At 38.8% G+C, this 23,672-nt stretch overlaps 1 protein-coding gene across 3 annotated transcripts in view; it reads right to left on the bottom strand.

Annotated features, from left to right (window-relative positions):
• ITGB6 (integrin subunit beta 6) overlaps positions 1–23,672 on the bottom strand; it is a 75,711-nt gene that overhangs the window by 4,785 nt on the left and 47,254 nt on the right. For all 3 annotated transcript variants that reach the window (XM_036320521.1, XM_036320520.1, XM_036320522.1), the window contains 5 exons: positions 23,096–23,513; positions 15,025–15,247; positions 12,099–12,196; positions 6,825–6,944; positions 2,743–2,909 (listed from right to left, as the gene is read on the bottom strand). In XM_036320521.1, the coding sequence (XP_036176414.1) occupies positions 2,743–2,909; positions 6,825–6,944; positions 12,099–12,196; positions 15,025–15,247; positions 23,096–23,513 (1,026 nt within the window). The remainder of the gene's footprint in view (positions 1–2,742; positions 2,910–6,824; positions 6,945–12,098; positions 12,197–15,024; positions 15,248–23,095; positions 23,514–23,672) is intronic.

Here is a 23,672-nt window from a genome sequence, read left to right as displayed (position 1 = left end):
AGACCTGATTTGTTTAGTACAGTACAAAATCAATCCATGACTGCTAGAAATGTCACACTGAACATTCTTTGCCTCTAGTTAATGACTTGTCATCCTAGGGAAAAAATGTCTAATCAAAGATGAATTTAAATATCTCCCCTTTCTGTTTTCATAAAGAATGTGGATGTGGGTGTTATTTTTAAAAGTAGTAAAAGGTAACCTTTCTTTATGGCTATGATGACATGTTCCAGGAGGCAAGAATGAAACTCTTTCATCCTCAGCTCTGTCACCTTTGGAGTCAGGAGACCCAACTACCTCTGTGGTGTATGGAGGTCCCCTGGGTTTTGAAGACCAGTCAAATTCAGTTCTTCAAGAAGAAATATATTTCCAATAAAAACAGAATAAAATTGAAGATCACAAAATGGATACACTGAGCAACATTTTTCCCCCAATAGGATATATTAGTGAAATTTGAATTGAATTATTTGAGTTAAACCTCTTTTGCATCCAAGTGAATAATTATTATCCAGTCATTATCTAGTCAAGAACATCAAACATTTGTTATTCAAAGAAACTCAGTTTAACAAGGGAATAACATTTTTCATTCATGCTTTAATCTGTATAATGCATATTTTTGTTCCATATTAGACATAGAAATGGCAAAATTTTAGCATTTAAATTTCAGTCATGTTCTCCATCCTAAGAGAAAACAATTCATGTTTTGAGGAAATTAACTATTAATTAAAATGTTATTTTAAAGATATTAATCACTTGTCAGTAATCATGCTTTTGTATGAGAACATTAAAATGTGCTGCTTGGTAGATAGACATCACATAATTGCCCAAGTGCTTATTCGTGGAACACCTGCCTATTATTTCCCGGAGTGTCGAGGCTGTGCTTGGAAGAAGAGGCTGCAGTTGGGATCAACACTTGGAGAAATCTCTTAACATCTCAGAGTCTCAGTTTCCTTGCCTTCAAATTGGGAATACGAAGATGATTTCATGGGGCTGGTGGTTATTCAACTAACTGCAGCTGTTGTTGTGTTGTTGTTGTTTTTATGCCAACTTAATGACATTCTTTTGCCTGGTTGCCCTTCTAACGATTGCCAGGCATTTGCTTGATAGTTTGTAAGAGTTAAAACAGCGATGGCCAGGGGATCAGGTTATGTTAACTGCCCCAGCATTTTTGGCCTCAAGCTCTAAGTCATCAAACTAACCTGTAGGTTACATTTGACTTTGTTATGGATGGATAAACTATATACTCAACGCAAACCCACAATTTACTTTCCCAAAGGGTTTTTTTAAATTATGAAAAATCCATACATATACAAAAAAAGATAAAAGCTGTTTAATGAACCCCTGTAGACCTATTGCCCAGCTTCAACAATTATCAAGATTTTGCCACACTTGCTTCAACTCTCTCTTTCTCTCTCCCTCTCTATTTCTCTCTCTTTTGGCTGAATGATTTCAGGACAAACCAGCCTTCATTTTCCTTTATCCCAAAATCTTGATTATTTTTTTAGCAAAGTCATCATGCCATTATCATACCTAATTAAATTAATCAGAATATGTTGCTATCATTTTAATACCCAGTCTACATTAACCTTTATCCAGTTGTCAAAAAAATGTATTTTTTTTAACTATTCAAATCAGGATCAAAATAAGATCCATACATTTCATTTGGTTATTGTGTATAAAGGCATTTTTAATGGGACAATAAAGTATATAAAATGTTCTATTGGTCCTTTGTCCTGCACCATATAATATAATTATTTTAAAATAACTACATAATATATAAACATCCCTTATCAAGAAAAATTTATCCAAAACAGAAGATTCCATTTGCTCTAGGAATTGAAGATATCACTAAAAACTTAGAGAAACACCAATTTGTAACACCAATTTATCTGGGCAGATGAACCCTAAGGAGCATTGTGTTGGCTTGTATTTTCTCCTGTGATATTACTGTTTTTAGAATCAGCAATGTAAGATAATTGCTATTAGATAGCTGGACGCACCATTAGAGATAGAGAGATGAAATTAAAACCATGAAATTGTTTCTATGGGCCTCTAGAAATGTAACTGTCTCTCCTGTGGGAAAGAAACACACAAAATTGGAGTCCTGTTTTGTGTTTGCTTACTGTAAAGAGGAGACACGTAAATTATATCTATTGAGTATGTATGCTTAAAGGTTGATACTTTGGGGATTGTTTTTCTCAGGTAGCTGTTTGAAATTTATGGTATTCAGAAAAACTGGATGGTGTTTAAGAACTCTTCTCAACTTTGCTTTGTAACCTATTTTGAGTAATGTGCATTTCCATGGTAATTGGCATGTACTGTCTAGTACTCATGGAACCTTATCCCATTAGTTATAACATTAACGTTTATGGAAATGTGTACACACAGCACCTAAGCTTTAGCAAATGGGGCCTGATGGGTCCTCCTGGTGGTGAGAAATAAAATATATGTCATTGGTGTCCAGAAGTAGATAAATAAGAAGAGTCTTCAGGGTGGGGAAATTCCCCCACTGTACTGAGAGACAAATGCATGCTATGAGGACCACCTGGGATCCAATTAGTGGACAGAGGTTCCTTTGTCTCCAAGGCAGAACAGAAATCAAAGCTGTTAAGGACACGGTGAGAGGAGCAAAGAAAGAGCATGATATTCTAACTCTCTTTTAGAGCAGAAGAAAGCTGACTTCCCATTTCTTCTATGAGACACTTTCTCCCCTAGACAAGGAGTAGCCCCTACATGTTTACATACCGTTTGCCACTTGGCCTTTGACCTTTCTGCTTCGAATTTGGCAACCTCTTTGCGATCATGAAATGACACAAGCAGCTTCCAAATGCACAGTAGGACAACCCCAATGAGAAGAATAGCCAGTGAAACCCCCAACATGATCATGGGAATGTTTGGTGGTTTTGGACAGTCTGTGGGAACAAAGAAAATTATATTAAGAAGATGGTACAATCAACATTTTGATAAACATTTGTCATTAAGTTTTCCAACCATATTTTTCTCTAGTAGAGGGGAAAATAGTAACACCTTTTGTTTTGCTGAAAAAATATTTTTAAATGAGTTACTTGTTGAAGGATAGCCCTATTCCTTCAAAGTGGAACAGAAGATAAAGTAGCAGTTTGGCTATTCAAAGCAAATGGATATACACTAGAAAAGCTGACTCAGAGTTAGAATCCAAAAGAGTGAAAATTAATGCACATGGAATATTTAAAGGACCATAAATAAGATATAGTTTAATTACTAAACATAGTCTCTTCTGGGTATATGATAAAGTAGAAATGGGATGAGTGTGGGAATTACTTTTCTTTATTTTTTGAAACAAAGAGATTATATTAAAAATAATATGAAACCTGCCCTCTGAAAAGTTTCCTACTTACTGCTGCTGATTTCTTATTTAAAAATTTTTTAATAGACAGAAGAGAATCACGGCTTTCAATTTTATTTTAACTCTAATGCCTGATGTCCTGAAAAGTTCTTGGACTGGGGTCAGGAGAGGTGGGTTCAATTCCTATCTGAACTGAAGTACAGTAGCCATCTAAACCCATCAAGTCCTTTGATCTCTCTGAGCCTCAGAAACCTCATCTGTAAAACAAAGGTGTGGGACTTCAGTGTCCCTTCCTTCCCTGAAATAAGGTTAAGCCAGGTGCTCATGCTGATTAAACCCACAGCTTCCTCAACCTCTCCCCTGAGATTCTGATTTAGTTGGTCTTGGATGCAGCCAAAGATTATTTTATTATTAAAAGTATCCTGAGTGATTGTTATCTTCAGGGAAGTTTGGAGAATTAGAAGTTTTGTGCAGTCTTTTTAACTTGAACATTCTATGAAGTGTTATTTTGACTATTGATGATATTAATGTAATTTTGCAATTATACAGTACCTTCCCTTATTGACAGCAGAATGACTAATAATCTTTGCAATATGCCTGGGAGATGATACAGTCTTAATGAAACATAAATAAGCTCTCCCCTGGCTTTCATGGGGGGAAAAATCCCATATAAAAATTATCATTAAATATCTGCCACCCTCTGCAAGAAGTGAGGCAAATCCATGGCATCCGAAGAGGAAATGAATCATGTTTAGTTTATTTTAACTCTTAGTGCTTTTCGGTATTTAATAAGGAGAGTTATATACCCAGACTACGCACACTACTTTCAAGGTAAGAATCGATAGCTGGTCTGAATTTGAGCAGGACTAATGACCCCCTGACAGTGTGATGCCTGGCCTCACACATCTTTGTTCGTTGGCCAAAAAACCATGTAAGGAGATTATGCAGAAATAAGTAAAGGAGCTAATGAAATAGCAACTAAAGTGTGAAGATCTAAAGGCTATTTCTAACATAGCAAATGAACCATGCTTCTTCTAATAGGTTAGCAACACTCCGGCAAAGAAAGCAGCAGGTGCCTGTCAATGAGAATATATATTGGCTACATCTTTGATTATAAAATGTCTGGGGTGGGGCATAACATATTCTTGCTTAAAGCAAAATGAACCTTACTAAGACCCTGCAGCCAGAATGTGATTTAGGAAGGCTCTCCACTAGGGAATAAAAAGAGGAGGAATAAGCATGACCTAGAAGAGATGATTATTTTAAGAATTTAGAATCATTGGGAATTATTCATTTCTTGAGACAAGATGTTGGCCCAAGTACCAAAGCAAGTATTACACAATAGAAAATCCAGGTCAGTGTAGCACCTAATTCTGAGGACCTGAGTTCTTAATGCTGCCAGTCTGGGAGGTCCGCCACATATGGCTACTGAACACCAGAAAAGTGACTTTCCAAATTAGGTTGTGTGATAAACGCAAAATGCACACTAATTTTGAAGACTTGGTATGAAAAAAATGTAAACAATCTCATTAAGTTTTTATATTATTACACTGTGGAATGACAATATTTTGGATATAGTGGATTAAATAAAACGTTAAAATTCATTTAAACCTTTTTTTTACTTTTTAATATGGTTACTAGGAAATTTAAAATTATATATGTAGTTTGCATTAACATTTATATTGGACAATGCTGATATATTTTGGGGATTCAAATATTTATTATGATCACACAGCCAGTGGGAGGCAGTATAGCACAATAGTTAAAAGCATGGGCTTCCAATTCCAGGACCAGAGCTGGTACATAATTGCTGCAAAACCTACAAATTACTTAAATTCTCTATGCCTCAATTTCATTACCTATAACATGGAAATAATAACAATACCTGATTTATATAGCTGTTGAGGGTATTAAATGAATTAATACATGTAAAGCATCTAGAAAAATACCTGGCATATGGTACTAGTAAGGGCTCAATGCTGAGAGTTGCTATTATTACTATAACAAATTCACTCTTCCACCTTTTCTATCCTCAAGACCTCGAGGGCCTGGAACCTCCAAGTTGGAAGCCACACCCACATCCCTGCCAGGAAGACTCCCCAATTGTCATTCTTGCCTGGCCCCTTATGATTGTGGCTCTTACCCTTAAAAGTTTTTCCAGATGTAAGAAAAAAAGATGAGCAAAGCCCTCCCTATATCCACACACCCCTGATGATGACCCTTCACTTGGTTTCTTTTTAATTTGTTTGGAATTCTTAAGCTCCTTCTCCTCTTTTCCCACCTTGCTTCTTTTCTATCCAGGCCTACAACCAGCTGTCCGGAGCATCTCTGGTCTTAAAGGGAGAGGGGACTACAGACTCCTGGGGATGGGCTCTGCCCTCAGGGCCCTGAGAGCTCTGGCCTATCTAACTTTCAGAGATGCAGGGAGAGGGAGAGAGAAATAGAAACATCAATGATGAGAGAGAATCATTGATCAGCTTCCTCCAGCATGCCCCACACCGGGGATTGAGCCCGAAATCCAGGCATGTGCCCTGACTGGGAATCGAACCGTGACCTCCTGGTTCATAGGCCGACACAACACTGAACCACGCTGGCCAGGCGAGGGACACATTCTTAACTGAAGACAGAAAAGGTGGGGCACCTGTGAGTATCTAAGAATGTGGCTGAGGCTGTTAAGGCAGAGTCGCTCAAAGGAGATCCTGCAGCCACCGGTGTCAGAGCTGCCTGGGCCACCTGCAGGCCTGCAGGCTCAGGTGAGCATGATGCTCACTAAAGTTTAACAACTTCTCAACCAAAGCACCTTTCCCACTCTTCCATCTTCTCTATATCAACTTCTAACATGAACTGCTGTCTCCTCTTCACTGAAGATGCGCTTTTTATCTGAGGGCTTCCTGAGTCCCAATGGTGCTCCAGAAGCTTTCTGCTCCAAAGCCACAGAAGCAATGGACTCAGATCACTTCCTCACTTCCTGCTTGTGTCTTCTTGGTTCGGCGTTATCATCGAATGACCCATGGCTCTAGGTTATGAATTGGTGCATGTTTTATATGCATCATTCCATTTAATTCCTGAATAATTCCTTAAAAGAAAGTATTATTTTTCCTGTTTTACAGATGGGGAAAGAGAGGCAAGTATCTTCCAAAATGTGAAGCAGCCAGTAAGTGGCGGAGCAGGATTTGAACCCAGGTTCACACGATTCAAAACTCAGTCTCATAGGCTGGTCTGCTCCTTCCCGTTAGTCTTTCCTAAAGGTACACTTCGTGCTGACATTGCATTCAACCTTTCTGGGAGAGGACGATTGGTACAAATACACTCATCCTGTCGCCGGGTCTTATTCAGAGATATTGGAACCTATCAAACCTTTTAGTCATTGGGAAAGTAGAGGCATGTCATCAAAAATTTGGAAATGTCTTTCCTGGCAAGCTACGCAAAGTGTCTTCCTGGTTGTTTTTTCCTCTCCCATGGAGTATCACTTACCACTGACAAGGAAAGGCACGCCTCTCACCTTTCTCGTTGATGCTGTGAATGATGGTTTTCCCTTCACTGTCTGTAGTTATTAGGAATGTAATAAGACATTCATTTTCTCCTTGTAGAGAACAGGAAACAGAACTATCCTTTGAGAAATCTGCAGATAAAGGAATCATTCATTAGGTTAAATGAGTTTCCAAAAGAGATTATTTTGAAAGCACAGTAGTATTGAGTTTTAATATGCAAATAGGAAATTTCAACATTGCAGGATAAGAATAGAAAAGACATAAGACTTTCCCCACCGGCTGAGGTTTTAGTTTCTACTCACGTTCCAGAAGAACAGTTCCAGGTGTGGTCAATCAGGACTGACCATCACATGCACCTATCAAACTGATGGAGGCAGGATTTCAATAGAGCAGTGGTTCTCAGCCTTTGCTGCACATTAGAATCACTTGGGAATCTTTTTAAAATCCTGATTTCTGGGCCTCATCCTCCGGAAATTCTGTTTCTTTGTTATGGGGTGAGGCCACAACATTAGTAACAAAGAAACAGAATTTCCGGAGGATGAGGCCCAGAAATCAGGATTTTAAAAAGATTCCCAGGTGATTCTAATGTGCAGCTGAGTTTGAGAACCACTGCAATAGAGTAAAAGTACTTCAAGGCAGGTATGCCTAGCTGTCTTGGGAATAGAATGGCCCTGATTATGGTAATGAGGAGGCTATATGTTCTCCTTGGCTGCGGGCATCTGGGAGGAAGCCTAGATTACATTTCAGAAAGAGACTGCACAGTCCAGACTGATACTGATACGTGTAAGGAGGTGAGGGAGGGGCTTTCTCACAATGCCCTAGTCAAGATTGCTGGCCACGCCACGTCACAACAATAAATATATATTAATATCAGGAAACAGAGACTGTTATGTAGCTCAGGGACCAGCAAGATAAAGGTAAAGCTCAGATAAAAAGAACCAAGGATAACAGTTTGACTGACCCTTCAGCATAGCCCCTTTCTTAATTTTTTTAAAAAAATCAATTTTTCCTTAAATCTTTTCCAAATAGAAATTATTTTCTTGCTGAGCTTATTCAAGAAGCTGAAAATGAATGTCATATCAGAAATTGGAAATACAGTAAAATGGTCAATCTGAGATGTAAATACTATTTATCAGAGATTCTAGTCCTGCATCTATGCCAAAATTATGTAGCATTTTCCCAACTAAAACACAACTTGCTTCAAGTTGTCCTATCTTACAAGTTGGAGACTTTTTACTGATATAGTTACAAACACTTTTACAGAAACATGTAAATAGAATGATTGTTTGTTATTAAACTAAAATTTAAAAACAAATCCAGACTTAGTGTACTAAGACTCAGAGGGTCAGAATATTAAAATGGGACTGTCCCAGATAATCTTGGACGTACTCTTGCTAGACCTATAACTTTTCTCAGTGGCTTAAATATAAAAGAAGGTTTTAAAGAAACAGAATCTATATGTGTTGCTCTGACTCTAACAAAAAAACGTAACAGGATCTTTTTGTTGTTGTTCAGCATTGCCATACTCATAGAAAGACAGAAATATGTAAGCTGTTTTGCATTCAATCTCTAAGATAAAAATCTCACATTAGGGTCTGTGAGAAGTATGCCTGTATTACCTATTAAAACAGAGACTAGTAAAACTTTTAGCATTATTACTAAGATTTCAATGATAGGTTTAGGTGTTTTTGAATCCATTAGAAGCATCTATGCACACAGGAATATTAAGAAATCTAATTACAAATCATTCGAATGAATTTGGTCATTCCTAAATGTTTGATTGTCTAAATCACCTGTGAGTTCTGGAAATATGGATTTCAGGACCCTGCCTTTGGCCATTCTGATTTGGGAGGTCATTGGTATACACAGGCATTTGTATTTGAGTGAGCTGCTTAATAGTATTTTTAGTAAGGTGGTTCTAACTAAGAGGTTTGGGAACCTCTGGGCAACACTTGATATTGAAATTTGTGTTATTTCCTATGTTTGATACCAACAGAACTGTCTGTATAGAATTCATACTTTGGTTATTTTTCGATGGCCTTCAACACACATCCTTCTGCCACACCATTCGGTGAACTAGGATTCATCCAGCCTTGGGGAGTATGCCATTTCCTGTCGGACTGTTTTTCTCCTTCCCTCCCTCTCTCCACCACCACAGCGCAAACCCACTCTGTTCCTCTTGAGTTTACTTAATGGAACATTTTATTCTCAGGTAGAAAATATGTGGATAGCTTATAATACTCCTTTCAGTAATATTAATCCTGCTTTTTTATTTTCTTTTAAATAGCTACATCGAAGCACAGGGAGGCTTAATTTACTTGGCCAGGATTATTTAAGTTTTAATGGAACTGCTAATATGACCTTTGAGTCATGACTCCCTTCTTGCTTTAATTACTTCACCACTCCTTTTCATGACGGTTATGACTTTAGACTTGGCCCGCTTCACAGTGTTTGGGTATTAAAATGGTATTATTGAATGTGCAATGAAAGGGTCCAGCTTGGGCTGGAGATTTGCATAATTAGCTGCTAAGGTTTTCTTTTGTTGTTCATAAGAAATGGACCTTTCTTCTCCCCCCACCTTTATGAGTGTCAGCAGTGCTGTGCTAGAATAATACAAGGAAAATAAGATCTCAGGCAGTCCATGAAATCATACTTAGAAAAGGAAGAAATGTGAGAATGGGGTGAGGAGCCTGGGGTTTAGGGGGGTCTAGGAAAAACGTGGAAAACTAAACCGCCGGCACCCCTGAATCAAGATAACTGTGTGTTTACGACCTCTGCTCCGAGGCCACGTCAGTAGTTCTCAGAGAAAACAGTTTCCCAAGCAGAAAAAAAGGCTTCTGTGGTCGCTAACTATGCTACTTAAAATACAGTGTATTTAAATACAGCAACCTCCCTTTGCCTCTCCTGACAATTTGCAACGTACATTTAATGTCATGTGCATAGGAACTCTCAGGAGTTCTTTAAGGAAACAAAAGGTGTAGCTTCCCATTTCCAAAATGCATATGACCATGGGTGCATAGTTTCCCATTTAACACGTTGGGAATTAGTGTCCCACATGATTTGAGCAACAAAGCTCTGAGTACATGAATGTTGGGGTAGATGAATAATGTCTCTTTCAGCAAAATGGGTCGAATGAAATTGAACTGCATGTCCTTGGAAATGCTCGCACAAGTCACGACAGCACAGCTGGGGAACAATTTATTTGGATGATAAAGTTATGCTTATGTTACCCTCCCTGTCCTAGCTGGGGAAGGAAGGGCTGATAAAGACCCCATGGAAGAACAAATATGTTGTGATAATTTCAAGGTGATATGATCAATAACATAACTGGGTGAGTAACTTGAAATAGGACTTATAACAGGCTCATTAGAAAAATAACTTTTTAATTCACAGGTTAACAAATACACATTTTTCTCAAATTCATTGAGATTAGTGCTTTTAAATGGTATTAGAAATGCAATTATTGTTTCTAATTTCTGAGTTAGAAATAGTTGCATTCCCCTCTTTTGAAGATAATGTAGTCAAGTACACAAAAAATAATAATGCAAATATTTTAAATGCCACTTGAGATGTAGTCTTCCCCTCAAATCTAAGCACGTATGAAAATGTACATAGAAAACTGTGTATTTAAATATGGTAACTCCCCTGTTCGCGACTTCCGTGTTTCCAAGGCTCACTCTCCTTTTCCCCTCAGCACATTCGATTTCTCCGGCTGCTCCTGCATAGGGTTCTAGTCATTTGCAAGGCATTTTCTGCAATTTTTAGTCATTTCTTGGAAATATCTGGTAAATATCCCAGATGGTTGGTGTGAAATGAAGCCAGGAGGATATGCTGAGATTTGTACTAGTTACTAATCTGGGCAGCCCACAAATGTCGCTTTCTTCAGTGCTTTCATAGCATCTCACCTTCGGGATTGGTGTAAGGTATACACCATTTTGTCCAATTTACGGCTATTTGGCATATTTTTTTAGTTACCAGAAAAAACACAGACGAGGGGTTTTATGAGCACCGATCATGCCCCTCCACCTAGGGTTATTCAACGGTGCACAGTCAGAGATCTCAAGTTTGAAACAATGCAGGTAATTTTTTTTTTTTTAAGTAAATTTCACTAACTTATTCCTCCTTGGAAATGGATTAATTTTGGTATTTTAATTCCATCTATTCAAGACACATATCCTAGCATGTCATGAATTATTGTCTTGATTACGCCACTTTGCCTGGGATGCATCTTGTTGGCGTCTGCAGAGCGTGCAGAGCAGCCGTTCTAGCTGAGCAGCATGATACTGCAGAGTGTGTGGTGGGGGACACACCAGTCCCCCCAGACTGTCCTTTCGGGAGGAGTCAGTCATCGTCTTTGTCTTAATGTTCACAAATTATTTCTCCCAGCTAAAATACAACCCATCTGAATATTTGAGATGTCAATTTGCCATGAGGAAAGATATAATTTTAAGTAATTATGTTTTAAAATGACAGGTGAAAACAGGAGCAGGGCTTGCTAAGCAGTTAAAGGTAACAGGCCCTTCTCGTATTTTGAGAGTGAGACAACAGGGAATTAAAGAAGATCATGTAGAGCCCATATTTGGAAATTGGGAGTAAGAGCATACAGAGGGGAGAGGAAGAAAATCAGTCCACTAATCAGAAACTGCCCAGTGTCTGAGGGCTCTATCAGGAAGCCCATAGTATACCTTGCTTTGTCCTATTTTGAAATACAGCAATTGGATAATAGGGGACAATTTCAGGCTTGGGGGTTAACATTTAGATATTTCTTCAATTTTCTTCCTTCTAATTCAAACAATATAGCATTCTGGAATTCTCTACAGTTGTATCTGTTAAGGCAGTGGTTCTCAACCTTCTGGCCCTTTAAATACAGCGCCTCATGTTGTGACCCAACCATAAAATTATTTTCGTTGCTACTTCATAACTGTAATGTTGCTACTGTTATGAATCGTAATGGAAATATCTGATATGCAGGATGGTCTTAGGTGACCCCTGTGAAAGGGTTGTTCAACCGCCAAAGGGGTCAAGACCCACAGGTTGAGAACCGCTGTGTTAAGGAGAGGTGAACTTGCCCACAGTGACATCAAACATAATAACCGTGACTTTAAATGTCTTGTATCCCCAACCACCAGGTTTTTAGCCTTATGGAATACATTTCCCCTTAATAACTAATATGAGGCAACGAATGCCCGGTACAAATGAAGTCCAGCTATTGGAAAGCCCACCACAGATTTGTGCCTCTCAAGAACTATGCAAAGAAAAGGAAAGCAATTTAAAACAAGCAGAACCTTCTTCTTCATTGATGGTCACACCAGCTAGTTTGCATTTGTCAACACACTCTTCTCGGGCCTGGTCATCTGCCGACAGGTGGCATTCAATGCAGCTCCTGGGAACATTAGTCAACAGTTTATCAGTTCATATTGGCAGCTGGGATAGTGCTCAATGCTGTTACTGTGGTACATGCTAAAGGTGTGTCTCAGAGAGGACAGTGTCTTTGGTTACTTTCAGAAGGTAGTTGGGTGATGTCCAAGAGGAAACTGCTTTATGCTGAATTCCACTCAGTAATCAATGTTCCCTGAGCCAGCCTTGATCATAGCTACTATCCCATTATCTTTAATGATTGTTTAAGTTAGAAAAATAAAAGTCAACACCCCCCCCCATTATTTTGGTATTTGATTTCGCTATGTTTTCATTTTATATTTTTCCTGGGAAGGGTTTAGGCTGCTAAAATATAATTAAAGAGTAGACAAAGGCTGAATTTCTTAACAAAAATGGTCTGTATCTTAACAAGAAGTCATCTATGTCATGAATGACTATTTTAAAGATTCACTTTTCTGTAACTCTTTTGAATGCATCCAAGCCTCAATAGGGGTATTTTCAAAAGGTAAGGATTGTAGGCTGGATGCGCATTAATGCAGGCTTTTGAATAAAAGATTGATACTTATAGAAAAGTGTATTTCCCAAAGCATAGCCCAGGAATTAAGCCATTGTAATGATGTCTATATAGCAAAGTAAAACTTTGACCCTGAATTTATCTTGTGCTGAAAATCACTACAAACAGATTGTGTTTGGAGTAACCCAAAACAGCAAATGTTGTCTTACTGTGGGCTTAACATCATGGTGCCTCTCTCTTCCTCTGGCCACGGACATCTACACTCTTCTAAGTGCTGGAAACATACTCCACCCCCACCCATGCCTTGTCACATCTCAGCTGAAACCTCCTTCCTCAGACAAGTCTTCCATGGCCCTGCCCAGGTAGTTCCCTTGTAGTAGAAGCCTCCGAGTTCCTCTGAAGGAAGGGCTTAGAGGTAATCTATGGGAGTGGGGATAGAAGTCTTGTCTGAGAGTTTCTGTGCATTGCATGCATATTGCATTTATCTATGTTATATATTTATTTGCAGTGGCTTTGCAGGGGGCTGCTGGAGATTGTGGAAGCCCTTAGAACCTCTACCCCTTTGGGCATCTCACTGATGGCTGCCGAAGCCAGTCTGGGGGCCCTAACTCCTGTCATACATATAGTTCCTGCCATATAGCACCCTTTATAGCTCCCTTTGTAACTGTCAGCCCAGATATCATCATAACTATTTTCGCTCTTTTTAAATTTTATTTTTCAATTATAGTTTACCTACAATAATATTTTTGTTAGTTTCAGATACACAGAATAGTGGTTAAACAATCATATACTTTTACAAAGTATTTCCCCTGATATTTGTAGTACACTCATTATCATTACTTTTAAAAATATCTGTTTTTCCCTCTAGATTCTCAGCACCTGTAATGATAGAAACTATAACAGGTTCTGTCATCACTGCATGCCCATTTGAATACAACCCATTTGATTCTGGCATGATTTCTGGCATAGAGGAGGTACTTAATACCTACTTAATAAATAAATGCATGAGTGAATAAATGGAAGAATGGACTTATCTTAAAACTAACGTAAATACCACAAAGATCACTCTGATTCCTCAAATTTAATCTACCTCACTATTAATTTCTTATCTTATAAATCAGATTTAAGATTGAATCATGTTTATAGAGAAGACAAAATAGAAAAATAATAGAAGAAACATCTTAAAAGGACATTTTACCTTAAATTCTATTCAAATAAGTCTATGTCCCCATCCTTCTCTTGGCATATGTCCAGGCACAGTAACAGAGAACTTCTAACACCTGAATGGTGAATACCACTGACTGAATGTTGGTTTTTTAACTTCATTTACATTAGAAGTGCAAATGCCATCATTTGGGGTACCAAAGTTAATGAAAATATGAGCTGTTTAAGCATGTTTGCTGCAAAATACATCATGCACAGCAATGTCCTAACACAGCCAATTTGGAGACTTGTTTCACTTAACCTACAAATGTCCCACTCCCATTAAGAAGTTAGCTGTCAGCCCTCAGTTGGTTGGGCATGGTCTCGTGTACTGAAAGTTTGCCAGTTCAATTCCCAGTCAGGGCACATGCACAGGTTTCAGCTTGATCCCTGGTAATGGGTGTGCAGGAGGCAGCCATCAATGTTTCACTCTTACATCTATGTTTCTCTCTCGCTCCCTCTCTCCCCCCAAAAACAAAACAAAACAAAAAAAACCTAGCTGTCAACCAAAGAAAGTTTCTTTACTGGGAAATAAGAAAAGGTGTTTTGGTTTTTTGTTGTTGTTGTTCATATGGTATAAAAGATAGCACAATACCCAATATTCATGCAGAATGATAACCAAAGGAAGGAGCCAAAGAGCATGAGTGGTAAAGAAGGAAGAAAACTGAAAGCCAAGATAGTGCTTCTGCCTCTTTGCTTTCATGGGTCTATAGATAGGAATGAGTCAGTCAGGTCAGGCTCTGAACTTCTTTCCCCGGAAAAATACTGAATGTGGGTGTCGTCAGTCTACTCCCAGGGCATTCCTTATGTGTGGCTGGCTTTGTAACTGAGAGGTGATCTGATATTATCAGTGTGGGACATCAGCTCAGCTTCCCCTGCTGCTTTCTAGCAGAAATGTGGCATTGTGGTCCGGGGTAATGAGGACCTAGAAAGAGGCAAGCGAAGGACTGGCGTCCCAGGCTGAGGATCACAGGGATTGTGTGATTCTTGCAGGTGGATACTTGGTGGAGACCAAATCCAACAAAACAATCTGAGGTCTGCGTTTATAAAATGTCACTATGACTTTGATCATGAGGAAATATATGGACAAAGGGGACTGAAGAAGGAAGAGACATTACCGTTTAGAGTTGCAGGGATCGCCACAGGTAGGACAGCGTTCACAGGTCGGTCCTGAGGCTCCGGGGTGCGTGCAAACACACTTGCCACAGATGCAGTCGCCTCGCCCGCTGCAGGGCACCCCGTCTTCAGAGATGCATGAGTCCGTACTGGTCGTGCAGTTGCAGTACTCGCCGGTCCAGCCACTCCTGCACACGCACTCGCCACAGTCACAGTCGCCGTTATCTGTAAAGCAAAACGCTGTTTTTTAGGGTCAAAACCACTTTCTGATTTGGGGCACCATCTTTTCTGTTTACCTTTAAACACCGTCAAAATGATGTGGGGGTAAAATAAGAAAAAAGTGAGTGTGTCCAGGGGGAGGGAAGGGAGTGAGTATAAATATATTTTATGAAATATATTTTGCTAACTGTATTTATTTACTGATATGGTCTCTCAACTGAAGACCAGCTTGCTTACCTGATGTTATATCAAAGAGAATTCATAGCCAGGTGGAAGGAGATAATTGCTTTTACAATATTTTCCTTTAAATTTGGGTGCCATAAGATAAAGATACAAGACAGACCTGGACAATACCCCATCTTTACAACCCTCAATCTCGATGATCATGAAAACCTCATCTGTAAAACAGAAAGAATAAGATCTACTTCTAATGGTTGTGCTCAGTGAGACAATGTGTCAATCTCCTGGCTCTGCATTCACTCATTGGATGTCCTACGGACATATAGTGAGTGCTCAACAAATTCATTTATTTAACAAACTTTAATTGAGCATATATCATGTGCCCAATATTGTATAAGGAACGAAGATATAAAATTAAATAAGACAAGGCCACTGAACTTATAGTCTCAGTGGTCGGCAAACTCATTAGTCAACAGAGCCAAATATCAACAGTACAATGATTGAAATTTCTTTTGAGAGCCAAATTTTTTAAACTTAAACTATATAGGTTGGTACATTGTTATTAACTTAATTAGGGTACTCCTAAGCTGGCCTTTGCTAAAAACATCCTCAGTCTGATTGATTGAGGTACTTTCGCTGAGGTTGATCCCTTCCAACTCTCCCATCCACACTCGCCTTGTAAACTTGTTTCGTCTATCTCCTTTTGTTCATCCTCTCTATATGTCCAAACCATCTCAACATACCTTTCTCAATCCTCGACACTACATCTTCTTTCACTCCACAACGTTCCCTAAAATTAACTTAATAAACTTTACTTAAAGTTTTAAGTCAACTTTGCACTGTACGTGCGAGCCCGCACGTGGTATTTTGTGGAAAAGCCACACTCAAGGGGCCAAAGAGCCGCATGTGGCTCGCGAGCAGCGGTTTGCCGACCACGGGTCTATTGTTAGGAGACAGGCAAATAAATACGACTACTAATAAATACAATACAATATGATCATTGTTATACTCATGGGGAAGAGTTTCCAAATTAGACTAGAGTTCTGGGAAGTTTTTAGAGGAAGTGATGTTTGAGCTGACTTTGAAAGATAAAGGTAGAAGGAAGATAGAAGACAATAACACACATTTTAAGCAGAGAAAACAGGTTAACACCAGAAGTGTGTAATCCTGTGACCTGCTTAATACCCAAGGTAGCTTCATATAGATAGAGCCCAAGGTGTGGCAGGAGGGGAGGGGGGAAAGGTCTGCAAAAAGTCAGAAATCACATCATGGAAAGCTTTATGGACTAAAGTAAGAACTTTTGTCCCAAAAGTTAAGGAATTTTAAGTAGGGGAGAGACCTGAACAGATAGATATGTGTCTAGAAATGTTCTGGCATCATCAGAGAGGGGCAAACTAGAGACGGGAAAACCAGTTGGGAAGATATGAGACCCTGCTCTTTGGGAATGGAGAGGAAAGGGTGTGCAACCAGGCAATTGTTAGGGTGTGGGTGCGATCGGTGCTGGGTGGAAGAGGAGGGGAAGAGATAGAATCCTCACCAGGTGACCAGACTGGGCTGCTAGCTGGATGGTGGGGCATTTCACTGACCTGGAATGGAAACTAGCTCATGCTCTGTCTTATCCCCAGTGCCTGGCATAGAGTAGTGCTTCATTATTGAATGAACAGTTTGCTCGGAAGCTGGGGTGGAGGAGAAGTTTTGAGTGGGGACAAAATGAGTTCATTTTTCATTCTGTTGAGTATGAGCAACCTGTGTGACATCCTAGTAGGCAGCTGAATACAGTTGACCCTGAACAAAATGGGGGTTAGGGGTAGTGCTGACCCCCCCATATATACACAGTCAAAATCTGCTTATAACTTTTGACCCCCCAAAACTTAACAACTAATAGCCAACTGTTGACTAGACAGAAACCTTACTGATAGCATAAGCAATCGATCAACAATTGTTGTGTATGTTACATGTATGATATAGTGTATTCATACATAAAGAGAAAATAAAATGTTATTAAGAAAATCATAAAGAAGAGAAATTACATTTACAGTATTTATGGACCTATGCATGTGTTGTTTAAGGGTCAACTGTATGTATGTATATGGGCCTGAAGCGTGCGATTTGGGATCCATTAAAGCTAGATGGCAGTTGAAGTTGTTGTGAATCGGGGAGATCATCTAGGGGATGCAGATGGAGTGAGACAATCCCCGGAGAGTATCAGAATTTCAAATGCAATCAGAGAAAAGGATGCTTTCAGAGGTAAGAGCGGAATGAGAGGATGTTGCAGAAGCGCAGGGCAGAGACAGATTGAAGAATGAGGCTGGAGACTTGCTACAGGCAAGCAGCTCATCCAGTCCTGAAAAGCTCCTTTTGGATCTGGCCACATAATACCGTATAAAATACTATAAAGTGACAAATAAAGAATTTATTATAATGGGCTTGTGTGTTTTTTGGTGCCTCCCATACTGACCTGGCGTTAAGCGTAAGAGATATGAAGTAGTAAATCATAGAACAAAGGAGATAGCCACAAAAATTTGGAAGTTGGATTCTGATATATGCATAAACATATATACACACAAAAAAGACATATATGTCTCCAATGAAAGATAAGAGTTGAAATATATGTAATATATTAGCATATTTATAGATCTATATACACACTAAAATACATATCTTTCTCTAGTGAAAGATTAAGAGAGGAAATTTAGCTGGATCCATGACATTAAGACATACTCCAACTGCATTTCATAACCTATTTAATTCATAATTGAACTAATTAATTCAAAGCTAAGAATAGTTAGGTGATTTAGGCCACGCCATTAGTTTAACTTTTGTATGTAAGTTATCCTCTAAACTGCAATTGCTTTTTGTTTCTTCCTCAGCAAAAGAAGAAATTTACTTTCATGATAGGGAAAGATTTCTATAGTGAAGTTTATCCTGAAAAATTAACATGATTTATAAATGCTGTCAAGTGAAATGTGCATCTCCAAAGGCTTTGGGAATGCCCACGTGTATCATCACATGTAAGAATCGGCTGGCAGAGATTTAGAAAGCCTTTCAAGAGCTCTGTTCAGAGTTAAGAAACCCTCTTTTCTGGGGGCCTTCCAGAACCATTCCCCACTCACAAAAGTTGCTAATTGATATTCACTACAACTAATTATCTTAAATACCTGTTCATACCATGACCACAACAAAAAACTTTATAATGGTTTCATGTAGAAGAAAGATGATAACCAAAAATCAAGAAAAATTTATCAGGCTCTTTTTGGAGGAATGGATCTTTCTGGAATGCTGTTGGCTGATAACTATAAGTGCATAATGGCAGGAAGTTTTGTTTTTTTTTTAACTATAATATCATTAGAGTTTCCAATCTCCTAGAATCAAAATACAAAAGAATAGTGGAATTTGGGCAAGAAAAAAATCAGTGGCGTTCTACAGGAACAAGACAGGGATGCCCCCTCTCACCACTCCTGTTCAACATAGTACTGGAAGTGTTAGCCATTGCAATTCGGCAAGAAGAAGAAATAAAAGGCATCCAAATTGGAAAAGAGGAAGTAAAACTGTCCTTATTTGCAGATGACATGATATTATACATACAAAACCCTAGAGACTCCATCAAAAAGCTACTAGACTTAATACATGAATTTGGCAATGTAGCAGGATACAAAATTAACCCCAAGAAATCTGAGGCATTTCTATACACCAATAGTGAACTTTCAGAAAGAGAGATTATAAAAGCAATCCCGTTTACCATTGCACCAAAAAAATTAAGGTACCTAGGAATAAACATAACTAAAGAGGTAAAAGACCTCTACTCAGAAAACTACAGGACGTTGAAAAAAGATATAGAGGAAGACATAAACAGATGGAAGAACATACCGTGTTCATGGATTGGTAGAATCAACATCATTAAAATGTCCATACTACCCAAAGCAATCTATAAATTCAACACACTTCCCATTAAAATACCAATGGCATACTTCAGAGATCTAGAACGAATTCTCCAAAAATTCATCTGGAATAAAAAAAGACCCCGAATAGCTGCAGCAATCCTGAAAAAGAACAAAGTAGGTGGGATCTCAATACCAGATATCAAGTTGTATTACAAAGCCACTGTTCTCAAAACTGCCTGGTACTGGCACAAGAATAGGCATATAGATCAATGGAATAGAATAGAGGGCCCAGAAATCGGCCCGAACCAATATGCTCAATTAATATTTGACAAAGGAGGCAAGAACATACAATGGAGCCAAGATAGTCTCTTCAATAAATGGTGTTGGGAAAATTGGACAGATACATGCAAGAAAATGAAACTAGACCACCAAATTACACCATACACAAAAATAAACTCAAAATGGATAAAGGACTTAAATGTACGACAGGAAACCATAAAAATTCTAGAAGAATCCAAAGGCAACAAAATCTCAGACATATGCCGAAGCAATTTCTTCACTGATACAGCTCCTAGGGCACTTGAAACTAAAGAAAAAATGAACAAATGGGACTACATCAAAATAAAAAGCTTCTGCACAGCAAAAGAAACCATCAACAAAACAACGAGAAAACCCACTGTGTGGGAAAACATATTTGCCAATGTCATATCTGATAAGGGCCTAATCTCCAAAATTTATAGGGAACTCATACAACTTAACAAAAGGAAGATAAACAATCCAATCAAAAAATGGGCAAAGGACCTAAATAGACACCTTTCAAAAGAGGACATTCAGAAAGCCAAGAGACATATGAAAACATGCTCAAAGTCACTAATCATCTGAGAGATGCAAATCAAAACAACAATGAGGTACCATCTCACACCTGTGAGACTGGCTATCATCAACAAATCAACAAACGACAAGTGCTGGAGAGGATGTGGAGAAAAAGGAACACTTGTGCACTGCTGGTGGGAATGCAGACTGGTGCAGCCACTATGGAAGACAGTATGGAGTTTCCTTAAAAAACTGAAAATGGAACTCCCATTTGACCCTGTGATCCCACTTCTAGGAATATATCCCAAGAAACCAGAAACACCAATCAGAAAGGATATATGCACCCCTATGTTCATAGCAGCACAATTCACCATAGCTAAGATCTGGAAACAGCCTAAGTGCCCATCAGTAGATGAATGGATTAGAAAACTGTGGTACATCTACACTATGGAATACTATGCTGCTCTAAAAAGGAAGGAACTCTTACCATTTGCAACGTCATGGATGGAACTGGAGACCATTATGCTAAGTGAAATAAGCCAGTCAATGAAGGAAAAATACCACATGATCTCACTCATTCATGGATAATAGAGACCATTATAAACTTTTGAACAATAATAGATACAGAGGCAGAGTGGCCTCAAACAGATTGTCAAACTGCAGCAGGAAGGCCGGGGAGGGTTGGGGGGCAGGAGGTAGGGGGGTAAGAGATCAACTAAAGGACTTGTATGCATGCATATAAGCATAACCAATGGACATAAGACACTGGGGGATAGGGGAGGCTAGGGGACTGTCTAGGGCGGGGGGATAAAATGGACACATATGTAATACCCTTTGTAATACTTTAAGCAATAAATAAAAAAATAATAAAAAAAATCAGTGGCGTTCTGTATCTGTGAGTGCTTACAGATGGATGAGAAAAGGGGCTTGAAAAAGAACATTGTGACAGTAGCCTTCAGAGAAGCAGCCCATTGCAGAGTATAGCAGTTGTAAAATAAGGGAGGTCTACACAAGTGAAGCTATGGCATATTCAGGGCTCTGTTACAAACAACAGAGCATCCATTCACAAGGCCAGGCACTTAGTAGGTACTCCATAACTATTTGTTGAATTTGAATAATTGTACTTAATTTTAGTACCCCTTTTTATAAGGGAAATTACTAATAATAGAGTAACAAACATCCTTTATGATGTGACTAAAAAACAAAATAGATTTGAGAAACAGTAATGGTTGAGAATCGTAAAGTACCCCAAAGTATGAAGGCAATTGGCATTGGTGAAGTTCTGCGAGTCCAACTGAAGAATGAATTGTATTTTCTAAATAGAATTTCTTTAGCAATCACCGTATCTGATACAGAGGGAGGTACTGTTGTCAGACCTTGTGAACTATAATGCACAGATCAAGTCAAATTTGTTTTTTTAGTTTCTTTTTGTTTGCAGGCATGATACAAAACAAAATGAAAACCCATCAAGACCCTGGAAGAACTGGTTTGCTGAACAGAGTGCAGCAATTATTACTGTCCTAGATCTCTTCAATTTAGATTTAAAGTGAAATATAGGGGGGGTTGGCGTTGCTATTACATTGCATTAGCTTACACTTAATGATTTTTGAAAGGTAATTTCAAATGTTTTGAGCACATATTTTATCAGAAGATGTCTAGTAGGAATGCAATCTGGGGTTCTGCTGAAAATACTCCTTCCAAGACGTGGTGATGGTCTTTGGCTTTAGACTGCGTCCTGTGTGCATCTTGTGAAAAGAAACCAACTGTTGTGGGTTTGGAAACACACCCATTAAGTAAGGAAATACACCTTTCAATGAAAAGAAAGAGAAATGTGTCCCAATCTAGACAGACCCTAAATTTTTCACTCTCTAAGGGGAAGAAAGAAGGCAGCCGCAGAGGCATCTATTGCTAGTAACAGCAGCAGCAAAGAAAGGAAACATAGGTACACTTCTAAGGGAATCACAAGGTTTTCAAAGAACTTACACTTCTTTGAGACTTCTTTTCTCAGGGCTTTTCCCCTGAAAACCAGTCTCTTTTATATGTTCCTGATCCTGTGGTTTTGAAAACATAACTTGCTTAGTTTTCTCTGAAGATAAATGGCTTTCTGTTTTGAAAAGCTGCCTGCTCAGACAATGTGAAAAAGGAAGCCATGAGAGCTTAAATTCAGCAGTTACTATTTCAACTGTAACACACATTTATATCATTTTAAAGTATATAAACACATTTATCATTCTTGTCTTAATAGATTATACTTAAATATATGTATATACATCAGGATGATTATGTAGTAGTCAAGTTATATATCGTATAATATATTCTTAAAGTGATTTTACATCTACAAAGGATATGAAACAAGTATTTCTGCTATTTTAAAATTTTCTCAATTTCAAAAAATTCTGTAATTTTCATTTTTACCCTATCATAACCTTATTGTACTTATTCATCTTTATTATACTCCATTCCTAATTTTGTATCTACCACATAATAGATGTTCAATATTTGTGAAAGTGAATGAAGGCCCTGAAAGTCCATTTAGTTTTTGTGTGTCCTTTGTCCTTGGCATTATGCTCCTTAAGCAGCCTTGCTTTTAATTTTTCCAAAGTAATATTTAAGAGTTGGGCCAGATACCCAGCAGTCTGATCCAAAAAAGTCTGGATGATAATGGGGTTCAAATCACATGCAGTTTTGTGGAATCTGTGTAATAACCAAAGAGAAGGCATTTCCATCTTTTACCTACTTACTCTTAGGGAAATAATAATAGACATGCAAATTGAGTTGGCAGAGATCTCACTCCAAATGAATGTAAGAGCCAGAAAAAAAAATCATTACCTTGGGTCTAAAGATGAACCCATTCAGTTGATCAGCAAATATTTATTGAGCACCTACTATGCCCAGGCAACTGTGGAAGGATCAAAGGAGGAAGAGCCCCTCCTTAATACTTGCTCAGCCGCAGAGTAAGGTGGATTTAGACATAGCCTACCTCCACACAGCAGCCCTTTGTGTCTCACGCAGGAGAAATTGTCACACTGGCAGTAAGGCCCATAAATGTTTCCATAGGGAGACAAGTGGCAGATGCACTGCCCACAGTAGCAATCGCCTCTTCCACTGCACGAGGGGTGATCCGGGGTCTCCTTGCAGGAATCTGTGCTCATCTCGCCCTCCCCGCACTCGCAGTGAGGACCCATGTGGCCAGGGTTGCAGGCACACACCCCACACTGGAAGGAGCCGTTCCCGTTGTGGCATTTGGAGCTGTTCACTTCCACTTCTTTCTGGCAGTCACAGTTGCATTCTGGAGTGACAAGTATTTCTAGGGTGTCCCCCAGCCCCACAGGCTTTATGATAATGTGCCTGCTTTTTCTGTCGCAGTTTGGTATACTCACAGACACGTTGAATGAAGCCTGGAAAAGAAAATACTAATTACCTCCTTCTATCTCCAAAATGTATGGGGGAAACAAAGCCACATGGGGATCATCTTTGCCAAGAAGCATTTATTAGGAAATCTTTGACAATTGCTTTGGAAATTCTTGAAAGGGGAAGTGCAGCTTCAGTGCATGAAG

The sequence above is a fragment of the Myotis myotis genome, unplaced genomic scaffold, assembly GCF_014108235.1.
Source record: "Myotis myotis isolate mMyoMyo1 unplaced genomic scaffold, mMyoMyo1.p scaffold_m19_p_8, whole genome shotgun sequence".
Taxonomy (NCBI): Eukaryota; Metazoa; Chordata; class Mammalia; order Chiroptera; family Vespertilionidae; genus Myotis; species Myotis myotis.
This window is presented reverse-complemented; position numbering and strand designations above follow the sequence as displayed.